General features: G+C 37.6%; 2 protein-coding genes across 2 annotated transcripts; one reads left to right on the top strand and one right to left on the bottom strand.

The window, feature by feature from the left end:
- Positions 1-6,646: 6,646 nt before the first annotated feature.
- LOC129940627 (uncharacterized) lies at positions 6,647-7,902 on the top strand. The gene is made up of 3 exons (XM_056049017.1): positions 6,647-6,877; positions 6,931-7,117; positions 7,173-7,902. Coding segments are annotated over exons 1-3 (795 nt in total). The 5' UTR covers positions 6,647-6,875; the 3' UTR covers positions 7,779-7,902.
- LOC129940626 (putative nuclease HARBI1) lies at positions 7,759-9,355 on the bottom strand. Its single transcript, XM_056049016.1, has 4 exons — positions 9,051-9,355; positions 8,557-8,995; positions 8,352-8,496; positions 7,759-8,283 (listed from the first exon to the last, which is right to left on the bottom strand). The coding sequence occupies exons 1-4, from the start codon at positions 9,173-9,175 to the stop codon at positions 7,904-7,906; spliced, it is 1,089 nt and encodes a 362-aa protein (XP_055904991.1). The 5' UTR covers positions 9,176-9,355; the 3' UTR covers positions 7,759-7,903.
- Between the last annotated feature and the right edge of the window lie 3,271 nt (positions 9,356-12,626).

The following is a 12,626-nucleotide window of genomic DNA, read 5'->3' on the forward strand; positions in this document are numbered from 1 at the left end:
GTTATCATCCATCGGATGGGTGAAAATTAAAAATGAAGTTCATCATAGCTTTCTCACAGCGGCTACTGGGCAGGCTCTTCTAATCTGGCAATTATGGTAGGGCTTGTCTTGCAAGATTCGGGCTAGGGGCTAGTGAACCTTTCCTAATGAAACCCAATTTAAGAACGAACCAAAAGATTTGCCTCGGAAATAAAACGGAACAGCGTAAGCAACAAAAACGGCTTAACGATTTAAGAAGCCCTATGTATAAAGCAGATTTAGCAGCACAGTACGAGATTAGGTGGCTTGGGAGTTGTGTTTTCCGAAAAAAACGAATATAACGTATAGTTTTTGTATTATCTAAAGCTCCAAATGTCAATGGCACATTTGTTTCCTGATCTGCATGTGGTATTGAATGAAGAAACTCTTCAATATTACTCATCCACTTGCAAACATGAAATCCAGCAAGTAAGAAATTTGGTGATACGTTACTTTTGCTACTTCTACTTAATCTGTACACGATACAATGTTTATCTGGTGGATGTATTGATCATGAACCAACAACACTGACCCGAATGCTTACTTGGACCTCATTCTTTGCCCAGCATTAGTCTGTTGCCTGTGGCCTGTCCCTAACATTGGAAATCCGGCTCGAAGGACCAAAATGTTTTGAATTTTACTTGTGCATAATGTAAATAAAATTAAATGAAACACACTTCTCCAATGTTTAAATACAAGTAACTATATATGTATTTATGTTGTCCATATCACGTTCTGTGTGGCCTATGGGGGGCAGCATCCAACAACACCTGGTACCCAAAACACCACGTGCTCGAGGTAGGATTTCTAGTCAGCATTATAAAAAAACGTTAAAAACATCGGCTTCAACGCGATAAATGAAAGGCTATGCATTCTTCGCGTGCGAGGTCTCATTAACGTTCACGGACCTACTGAGGAGTCACCAGATGATGAAAAAGATGCCTACTATGAACTCATAGAGATAACTCAAGGTATGACTTTGATATCATCCTTGGTAACACTAACGCCAAAATAGGTCCAGAGTCATTATTAAGGCAGTACATTGCCCTTGAATAATACATGAGAATAATAAAAGCAATGGACTTAAAGTAATACAAAATGCTAGCATCCAAGAATTTGATCGTTTCTAGTACCTGGTTGCCACGTTAAGATATCCACAAGGTCATTGGATATCTCCTAATGTAGTCACTCGTAACAAAAGAGACCAAGATTTGAAATATCGTCGTCACAATACGAATCGGATCGAGATACGTTCGTATCGAGTTGGGAACATAATTTCCGATGGCAGACTGCCAAGACTAGAAGCAATGCATCCGCTCCCCTGCGTGATGAAAATGTCAGCAATAACTACATGGACGTGGTAAGACTGGCCTTCGAGTCGGTCGAAGTGGAGGACAGAATATTCCTAAAATCAGTTTGGTGGGTGAAGAAGAAGGGACGGCCAACACAGCGTAACACCTCATTTGACAACGACGCGTACCGACAAAGCGCATGCCACTATAAAACAGGAATACAAAACGCTAAACAGAAGGACCAGAAAAAGAGAGAGGAACACCGGCACCTGAGAAGAGGAGCGAGTGTTTAAGGATGTAGAGAGATGTCACAACATAAATGAGGTTCGTTAATTTTCCAAAAGGTTAAAAAACCTATTTTAGAGACGATCAGTCTGTGCTTGAGTATGTAAACGCCATTTCTTTAAAATATCGTGTTTTTCAATAAGAGCACTGCAATTTTTTTTTACATAAACAAAAACGGTTTTAGATATAAATGGAATTCTTTATTCCTGTAAAAGTAAGTTCGATGCCATTATGCATCGAATTTTATTCCTTTTGCATGGCCACCACGGGAATGCTTGCAGAAGTCCAGACGCTGATGTTTCGATGTTTCCAAGCATAAATCGACCGATACTGCTGCAATTTCGATATTCGTACGAAGCGTATCAATCGCCACTGGCTTGTTGGCATAGACCATAGAATTGACGTAGCCCCACCGGAAATAGTCTAACGGAGATAACACGTTCTCCAAACTTGGTTTCTAATAAATTGATTGTGACATTCGCTGTGTGGCTTTTGTTGCCGTCCAATATTCGGTTATCATTGAACGGTAGCGATCCCCATTCATAGTAATGTGCCGGTCTTGATCAGAAGAAGTACGGCCCAATAACGCCACCGGCCCATAAACCACGCCAAACCCTAATGTTTTCGGGATGCAATGATGACTAATTGAGTATTCACCCAGAAATGAGCCTCATCGCTGATGATTTTACGGTGAAAATTCCAATAATTTTCAAGTTGTTGCTCAGCCCATTTCACGAACATACGATACTTTTAGTGATCAAGCATTTTCAGTTCTTGCGTCAATTTAATCTTGTAAGGTTGTAGACCAAAATCTTTTCGCAAAATTCGCCACAACGACGTCCCAGAGATGCTCAACGCTTGAGAACGACGTTTAAGAGACACATTTGGGCTTTTTGCATCTTAACTTTTTAATTTTTTCACTAGACGCTTAATTGTTGATCTGCTAGGACAATTATGACGACCATAAATTGGACGTAGCGCTCTTACAATGAGGCCACTGACTCCGAATTTCGGTAGAAAATGATAGTAAGTTTTGGCTCGTATATCTTTCGTGCATCTTTCCATCTAAAATGGCAAAACTTACTGAAAAGAGCATTGCTTATCCGATTCTCAAGAAAGTAAACCCTCTGATAACGTCTGCGGCCGTTCGTCAGCAACATTCAGACCAGGAAAGTCCACCATTGACGATCACACTACACTAGATCCTGGAAAAAAACCTACAAATTTTAAATCAATACTTACCATCAATTCATCGATTTCAAAGCCATATTAAGAGTTTTTTATCTGTCGCGGGTAGATTTTGTTTTGGTGACATCTGTCAAATCTTTTGTTTACTATTCAGTTGTTTATACCAAATCATCATGGCATCATCGCATTGCGCCCATTTTACGGTTAACGTGTCACAGTCGACTCTTCAACTTTTGGTGGCCAAATTTGAGATCAGCAAACACCCGGTACGTTCAAGCAACATAAGATCTACCAAGAACATTGCCGCGGTCCGTAAAAGCGTACAGCAGAAACCAAGGCAGTCTATTGCTCGCCGTGCACAAGAACTCTTCCTTTCGCAGACTTCAACTTGGGGAATTTCTCGTCGGGACTTGAACCTACACCCGTACAAGATCCAACTGACCCATGAGCTCAAAGTTAATGAAAATAGACAACGCCGCCGTTTGTTCGCTGACTGGGCTTCGAATAGTTTAGCCGAAAAATCATCTTTAGTGACAAGGCGCATTTTTGGATGAATGGTTGTGTTAACAAGAAAAATTGACAGGTATGGAAAGACACCAACCCACGCGAGGTTCACTCGAGGTGATAATGCATCCTCAAAAAGCTATCGTTTGGTGTGGATATTGGCCAGCTGAGTAATTGGTCCGTACTTTTTTGAAAACGACGTTAGTGAGACGCTCACCGTCGTTATGAAGCAAGCGCTACATAACTATGATAATTAATTCCTTATGGCTTAAATTGAACCATATGAACCTAGACGACATGTGGGTTGACATTTTCCATGAACGATTTGCCCTAATGGTGGACTTAACACAGGCCATCGCTCAAATTCACCCGGATCTATGTGGAAGAGTCATTGAAAATTGGACTACAGAGATTGTTGCCATCGTAAAAAGCCGAGGCGGGGATTTAAATGATGTCATATTCCACACTTAATGACAGTCCTTTCAAGACTGTTTTATTCTACAGAGAGCACTGTCTAGTTTTGGCATCCCTGTCAAACTTATGAGTTTATGCAATATGAAGACAGAGAATGCACGCTGGTGCTTCAAGGTCGAAAATGATGGCGCTGAGGCTTGTCGGCAAGATGGGAATGTCTTAGGATATTTCCGGTGAGTTTTGGTTCCATGTGCATAAATGGAGAGTGGAGGAGACGCATTTTGATTGAGGCTCATGTCCGTCCAGGACTGTTGCCCCACCTTAAGTAATTTAGTAAGTTCATATTTTATTGCCGAGCTTTTATGAAGACTGAAGAAACTGGACTTCAAAACTTTGACAATCAATATTCATAAGAGCTACATTTTTTGACGCAGAGATATATACAATATACATATGTATGTATGTGTAAGAAGAAGAAGAGATGGCACAACAGTTTAATATTCACCTTTGCTGGGTGTCGGGCCATAGAGACATTCCAGGTAACTGTAAGGCAGATGAACTCGCCAGGAACGGTACAGTGCAGCCCATCCTACCACGTTTGGCACATACAAATCGCTACTTGTAAAATGATGCTATAGCAAGACGCTGCACTGTGAGGAGGGCAGGCACCAGGTGGAACAACATCACCAAGTGTCAAGTCACAAGAAACATCTGGCCAACTTTGGATTTAAAACGTTCAAGGTGCTTGCTATCTCTAAGCAGATCGCATATAAGCTTGATAATAGGTGTCATTACCTGACACTGTCATATTCTGAAATGACTTTCGCAGAAGTTGTATGGACGAAGAGGAGGAGGAAACAGTTCTTCATCTTCTCTGTGCATGCCCTGAACTTACTCGAAAACGCAAGAATTACCAAGAAGAATTCTTCATTAACGATCTGAACGATCTAAATCATATCAGCATAATCAGCCTCTCACGTTCCTTAGGGACTCAAATTGGTTCCATTGAGCTTAGGAGGACAAGATTCATGTGGTATCACAATGGGCCATTAAACTGGCCTAAGTGTGTCCGTTTCCATCATGGACAGTCACTTTCACCTAATCTAGCCTAAGTATGTGTCTCTTTCTTTGGAAACAGAAAATCACAGGGTGCCAGCTCTGGGGGTTAGGGTGAGACTGTCAATTCTAGCTGTAGGTTTTTTCGGGATGTTGGCTATTCCGGATTCTGAAATTTTGTGATTTTTGGTTTTCGGAACTTTGAATTTTCGAAAATTTGTGTTTTGATCAAAACCCTGTTTTGGAATATGGCAGTTTATGATAGTAAAGTAAAGTCCTCCTAGTCACTTGTTTCAACCACATGTACTTATGTATTTATCAACCCGATGAATTATTGAAAATTAATTAATATTAACTTTTCCAGATGCCTGGTTACCATTTTATAGAGGAACTGCCATGGGCTCCTTTAAGAAGCCTTCTTACCATTGCAGCAGGTCCCTTCGACTCACTTGTATTTTCTTTTTAAAATTGCTTAATCCAAATAGAATCTCTGCCTGCGAATAAAATCGCAAAGGAAGTTTGCATCAACTTTGCTTCGATATTCGTCCTTTTGTATTTTTTTTTTATTTCGGAGGACTCTTTTATTGAATTGGAAATGGCTATTGTTATGCAAATCATTGAAAAGGAAGCTAATTTGATTGTATTTTTGTGTCTGTCTTAGGATATGTCGGAGCATATTGCAATCGAATTGACATTGGTTAATTGAAATCGATGAAGTAGCTAAGGTATTTCGTCGGTCGTAGGAAGGAGTTTTCCATTAACTTTTTTATTTTTTTAACTCTTAGAACTGGGCTTTTCTTTTCCTTTATGTGTATGCGCCACGTGTGTCAGTTAGAGCCTGCAACCCTGGTTTATTTTGTTATGGTAAATCATTGACCTTCCTTTTTCCTGAGAGTTTTACAATCATTCTGGGATTCCTTGTGTTCTTATGTGGTTTCTTTTTCCGAAAAATAAATAACTTGGAAAACGAAGGAAAGCTGTTTTGTGCTCCTATCCTTGGACTATATACTTTACCACCTTTATGTATGTTCTGGCCTGAGTTTAGTACACCTTTTTTTTTTTTTGTTGGTTTCCTGATGGACGATGCCCATGTGACTTTTGAACCGTAATATCTCAAAGTGTCACTATTTTGGGATACATTTTCTTGGAATTAACTTAAGATCATGATGTTTAACATTTTTAGGGAAGGATATGTACATAATATGTGTGCTTGCCCATAATGCATCAGTACCTTAACTTACTTTAGCTCGGGTTTATTAAGAAATTTGTTAATCAACTTGAAAGTATACATAACCTCAATCGAAATGTTTGGTATGTGGTGTGTAAGAAGCTTCTTTGGTTATTTATGAACAAGGTAATGGAATATTTTTTTGGTTCTTGAATTTATTACATTATATAGACTATAAATTAAACCCAAATAAAATTAGGGAAAGAACAATAATTGTTGCTCCAGGGGAATAGCTTATTTGGATGAAATGTACATCTACTTTGTCCAGAACTCAAATCGAGACTTCAAACAACTTTGCTTAGCAAAACATAAAATCCTTGGAGAACCTTCATACCCTCAGCCTTACGATCCAAGACTTGGGTATTTTTGAACTGGATTCACCATTATCCTTCAAAAAATTGGAACTTACTATCATATTCAGTATTCCAGTTGATGCAGGTGTACATACACAAGGGTGCATTCTGAGCCCTTTACTTTTTTCACTTTTTGTTGATGATAATTGTGATATTCTTCTTGGAGAAGTGATTTTAGGTGAAAATGTTATGAAGACAATATGTACTCAGAAGATCCTTTGCTGTCTGACAACCCGTTATTAATTCAACTCCAATTAAATAGACTCCAATAATATGGGGAACCTTGGAATCTACCACCCTTATCACAGGCCCCGACGTAATAGATTCGTACTACGAATCCCGAAAAAAGGTATCATAGCTCCGTTCGTATCGAAAAATTCTGCTACGAAATTCGGAGTTCTGAAAATTGGTATCACTAGCCCCGAATGAATAGTAAGTTTGACAGATTTTTCTACGAACAGATTTTTATGTAGGAATAATTAAAAACTAGACATAACAGTTTTGTCTACCAAAGTGAATGGATACAAATCGACAAAAATGTAAGTTCAAATACAAAATTATTGTGAAAAATATATATATTTTGTTTTTAAAGGTCCAAAAAAGTAATTACAAACAAAACACAGTACCAACGGCTATTGGATTTGCTCCAAGAAAACCCTGAAATTGCTCAAGGGTACACAAAAGCAACAAAAGAGGAAGTCGCCGCCTTTTGGGATACAGTAAAAGAAGAACTAAACAGCCTTGGTCCACCTTTAAAGGATGCCAGCAGCTGGAGGAAGGTACATTTAATTTACATAATGCTGCGAAAAGGTCTAAAATCTCTCTTTGTTTTAGGTATGGTTAGACTGGAAGGCGTATATTAAAAGAAAACTAGTAGAAAATAAAAAAGAAATCAAGGCTACAGGTGGTGGAATGAACAGAACGCATTCTTTTTCAGACCTTGAAGAAATTGTTATCAAGTTAACTGGTCTTGAAACATCAACAAGTGAATTTAAAAGCTCTCGTTCGTTTGGCATCAACAGTTCTTTGGAAGATCAAAATCAACAACTTAACGAAGTTGTTGTTGAAGATAATCAAAATCCAGATGTGTCGATGTCCTCAGACGTTGCTGATTCGGGAAGTGTTCGTCAACGCCGGCGTCTTCCAACCACTTTTCAACAAAGCCACTCAAACGATACCGCCTGCCTTTTGCGGGAACAAATGAAACTTCAAAAGGAATTTTATCGTCAATCAGAAATTTTTTGGGAAAAGCAAAATAAAAATGCAGATGATATCTCAAGCAGCTTGCGTCGTATAAATAGAGGAGTGGAAAAACTCTCTGAATTAAAGAAAAAATGTCTTAAAGAGTCCCAGAGACATAACAAGATAAAAGAAGAACTCTTGCAGCGTAAAATTGAGCTAAAACTTAAAGTTCTTGAAATCGAGGAGTCAAAATATTAAGTTTTTATTTTGTTTATGAATTCTGAATGTGATATTTGAAATGTAACTTTTTTTAAGTGTTTATTTTGAAAGTATTTATTTTTGTATGTTTTGAATTACAAAAAATAAAAATGAACTGGATTTTCTTAAGTTAATGCACTCAAAATGTTGTCTCTTATTTGGACGGCTACATTATGGTAGTTCGACTCATCGTTCCCTCCTTCACTTGCTTCTTCCGTTTCAGGATCAGGTTCAACACTTCCAAAATCATCTTCCACCTTAAAATGAATGCATATATTATGCAGAGCACATGCAACATTGATTATTTGTGCGGCTTTTTGAGGCGAATAATGTAGTTGACGTGCTGAAAGTATGCACCTTGAACGATTTTTTATTACTCCAATAACTCTCTCCACCATATTTCGTGTTTTGCTATGCATCAAGTTAAAATTGCTTTGAAGACTACCGGGCTCGGGACAACGATATGGAGTAATAAGCCATGGCTCGAGAGGATATCCGGCGTCACCTTAAATAAAATGCAAGGAAAAATATGATATATGTTTGTACATGCGTACATATATATTTGTATACTACCTAAAATCCAGGTGCTTCTTTCGCCTTCTCGAAATTTAGTTAAGAAATGTGCTCTCGCCGAACTAAGATTCCACACATGAGAATCGTGGTTTGAGCCTGGATACCTTGCATCAACAAATCTAATGCGCATCTTGTTATCACATATCTAGAACAAAATATATATGAATGAATATAACTACACATTATTGCAACATTTTATTCATACCACCATAGCATTAAGGCTGTAGTATCCTTTTCTATTGTAGTATACAAATTTTTCTTCCACTGGTGCAATTATTTTAATGTGTGTTCCATCGACACCCATGATGGTTCCTGGGAATCTTGCTTTGGAGTAGAAGTCACGTTTAGCTTCAAGTTTTTCAGCGTCAGTCATTTCCAGTTTAATAAATACTGGACACAGTTTTCTTTCTAAAACATTTAACACTGTTTTCAGGTTTGCAGAAAACGTAGACTGTGCCATTCCAATCTCAAAGTCTTTTCCTACGCCGTATTGATACCCTCCTTCTGCCAGGAATCTAAGCACAGCTGCTAATCTGCTGATAGGTGTGATTGAAAATGAGAACACACACGGGTCCAGTTCTTGATCCAGCTCCTCCAATAAATATTTAAATGCTGCTTTGTTCACCCTATAGTTTTTTCTGAATCTGGATATGGACCATATGTATACACTTTAAGAAGATAGATTTAAATTTTACTTACATTTTGTCATCATTGTCAAATGGATTAAATGCATCCCTTAAAATTTTTCTTTGTATTTTTAATCCGCGTTTTCGTTCCAAATTTTCTTCATTAATTGCAAAAATAGCGACTGCAAATGAATCCATTTTAAAAAATACACAAAAACAGCAAGATCCAAGATTAAATTTCAATTTTGATTTTCACATTTTGACGTTTACCAGCTGATTCCGAAAGTCCGAATAAATGGTTTCTGTGTGGCAATGCTTTTTCACATTTCGTTCGGGGCCTATGATATGAATTCGTTCGTATTCGTAGTGGAACGAAACGTTCGGAACTTTGCTTCGAGGGAGCTTGTGATAAGGGTGTACATTTCAACGTCCCGAAAACGAAGACAAAACACTTTGAGTTTCGTTAAAGGAGAAGACAACCTAAAGAAACTGGGCGTCTCACAAATAATAGAATTGAGATTGTGTTGGACGGGAGTTCAAATAAAGAAAGAAGGAGGAAAGGGAAGTTAGCACACAAAACTATTTGGTAAAATTGTTTATAAACTAGATTAAAATTAGTGGCAAAACATTTGGAGAACCATTGCGAATAGAAGCCATTAGGTGTTTTTTTTCGAATTTCCAAAAGTAATATCTCAAAAAATTAACGTGATTTTTGAGATAGATTTTTTTTTGTATGATAAGCGCACACTGTAGACACAGTGTGAACACTAGGAAAGGGAGAGAGGGGCTGAAAGGAGTTGTCGGTGCACATTGGTTTTGAATTCCTGAAGATTGCAATAGCTGGGAAAGACAGAGTGTGCAAGGCATTCCACATTCGCATAGTACGGCTAAAGAACGAATCTCTGTAATTGACAGTACGACCGAAGTTGGGCTCGAGGGTATATTGATGAGCATTCTTAGAAGCACGAGTATTACGGTTGAAATGTTTAAGGGGAGGAATGCAGCTGGCTATTTTTCTAGAGCATAAACCATTAAAACAATGGTAAAAGAGGGTGAGACAAGAAACATTTCGACGATGTTCAAGTGACGTAAATGACCTTATGATGGTAATATCACCAATAAATCTAAATGCTCTACGTTCAATACTATCCAATAGGCTTAAGTAAGTTGCCGGAGCACCAGCCCAGATATGGGAGTTATACTCAAGCTTTGGACGTATATAAGTCTTGTAGATAACAGCCAGATAAGAGGGGGAGAAAAAACTTCTTGCATCGCCTTAGAAAACCCAAACATCTTGCAGCATTTTTGGCGACATCGCGTATGTGATCGTTGCACAAAAGGTGGTTCGTGATACACATACCGAGAATATTGAGATGTTCAGTTTCCTCGATGCAAGTGCCATTTATGGATAATGGCAAGGGGAGTATACTTCGCTTTAACGATACAAGACAGCATTGCCTTTTCGAAGCATTATATTACACGCGGTTTCTTATTCCTTATTGTACAATGCTGTTTGAGTCGGAATTTAATGAGCTTATCATATTTTGTCGTTGCAGTTCCACTTCTGAAGAAGAGGGGTGTGAATCTGAAAACGAATATGAAAAGCTAAGAGTACTATCATCTGCGAAACAATGTATTGGGTTAGAAGTTGCAGACGGGAGATCGTTAATAAAAATGAGAAAGAGTGTTGGAGATAAAACAGAGCCCTGGGGCACACCAGCATTTATTTTATATTTTTCAGACTTGAATGCATCCATTACAACTTGCATTGAACGATTCGAAAGGTAATTACTAATTCAATGAAGCAGGGATTCATGAAAACCAAAAGCACGCATTTTCAATAAGAGAGCCTTATGCCAAACCCTATCAAATGCTTTTGAAATATCAAGTGCAATAATCTTACTTTCTCGAAAACTATGTAAAGATTTGTTCCTCTGTTCAATGAGATAAACCATGAGATCACCAGTGGACCTATTGCTTGCTACGAAATCCGTATTGTCGGTCATTAAGAAGCTTTCGATCTTCGAGATATTTCTTGAGCTGATAATTAATTAGCGTTTCCATGACCTTGGAAAGGAGGGACGTAAGTGCAATCGGTCGGTAATTAGAGGGTGATTAAGATTCGCCTTTCTTGGGAATAGGCTGGACAAATGCAGTTTTTCATCGGCTCGGAACGAGATCTGAGGAGTAGGACAGATGAAAAAGCTTACGCAGTGGTTTTGCCAGCGATGAAGAACACCTCTTCAGAACAATAGCGGGGATACCATCCGGACCAGCATTTGTATGTATGTTAAGATCTTTTAGGACTCTCACTACAGTACGAGTGCGAAAAAAGATTTGCCCCGTAGAATCATTAACTCGCTCAAGTACAGGCGGAGTCATAACACTCACTGGCAGCGTTGAATTCGCTGAAGAAGTTGAAAATAGAAAAATAAGTTGGAAGCAAAACTTTTGTGAAAAAAAACTATTTGTCCTAAAGTGATAAATATAAGGATTTTTTTTTAAAATGTAGAAATTGTAATAATGTATGATTTCATTGAGTATTTGTATTCTTTTGAATTTTTTTATGGAATATAATATCGTTTAAATGCTCTCTAAGGGTCATATCGCACATGTAGTTCAAAAGGGACACAACTCAAAAAACGCAAAATTTGAGTTATTATCAAAAAAGTTCCAAAAACTTCCACCCAACATATTTATTAGAGGTGCATTTACTCAGATTTAATATTTTTTTCTATGAGATGACACTATGTCGTTTTAAATGTTTCAAATGAGGTCAAACTACCTTCGACAAAAATGACACATTTTCAGTTGTTATCTGGTCCTCGCAGCAAACAGGTGTGCCAAGTGAAATCAAAAGTGACTTATTTTGAGTTGTGTCATTTATGGTGTTTAAAACTATAAAATTTCAGTGCGTTAATTTGAGTTGAGACACTTTTGTTGATTTCTAGGTGAACATTTTTGTATGTTATTTTGAGTTAAGCCACTTTAGTTGACTGAGGTAAATATGAATACTTTGTTTTATTTTGAGTTCTGTCACTATTGAAGAATGATCAGTTGAGATTTAGAGTTGTGTCTCTTTTGATGATTTATTAAAAATTTAAGTTTTTTATGATTAAATGAAGACAAAATAGTTTTAATTTAAAACAAAACTTTTTATCTGTATATCGCGAATATGTTTATATGTGTAGTTCCTAAATAATGTCTTTTTTGGTACATTTTTCGACCGTTTTTTGAGTTATGACACTTTTGATGTTTGAATTTTGTATGTATACATTTTTTTTTCAGTGATTGAAATAGATTCACAATGCATTCAATGAGTCGTGCAAGATTTATGGTGCTAATGGCAACCCACAATTTACAAGCTGATTCATATGCAATATATCCCAAGCCAAAAGATGATTTGCTTCAAAATCAAGAAAACCACCAAACAAATTTTATGAATTTACCGACAGATCAAGACAATCTCCACCTGCCCGATCTCACAACGAATCCTGATGAAATTAATGCAGGTAATGTGTTGTGCAATTTAGATGATTATATGATGCAAATGGAAACAGAAAACTCTCAAATGGTTACATCTGCAATTAATTCGTTGAGCGATCTTCTTCAGGCTCCGAGTCGGTAGAAAACAAAGAAGAAGTAGAGA

The sequence above is a fragment of the Eupeodes corollae genome, chromosome 1 (genome assembly GCF_945859685.1).
Source record: "Eupeodes corollae chromosome 1, idEupCoro1.1, whole genome shotgun sequence".
Taxonomy (NCBI): domain Eukaryota; kingdom Metazoa; phylum Arthropoda; class Insecta; order Diptera; family Syrphidae; genus Eupeodes; species Eupeodes corollae.

Excerpts from the sequence above, each read along its gene's own strand:
- LOC129940627 (XM_056049017.1), top strand. Across the intron at positions 7,118-7,172 it reads ATGCCAGCAGCTGGAGGAAG|GTATGGTTAGACTGGAAGGC; the intron begins GTACATTTAATT and ends TCTTTGTTTTAG.
- LOC129940626 (XM_056049016.1), bottom strand. The coding sequence starts at position 9,175 with ATGGATTCATTTGCAGTCGCTATTTTTGCAATTAATGAAGAAAATTTG. Across the intron at positions 8,996-9,050 it reads TTTGACAATGATGACAAAAT|ATTCAGAAAAAACTATAGGG; the intron begins GTAAGTAAAATT and ends GTCCATATCCAG. Across the intron at positions 8,497-8,556 it reads ACAGCCTTAATGCTATGGTG|ATATGTGATAACAAGATGCG; the intron begins GTATGAATAAAA and ends ATTTTGTTCTAG.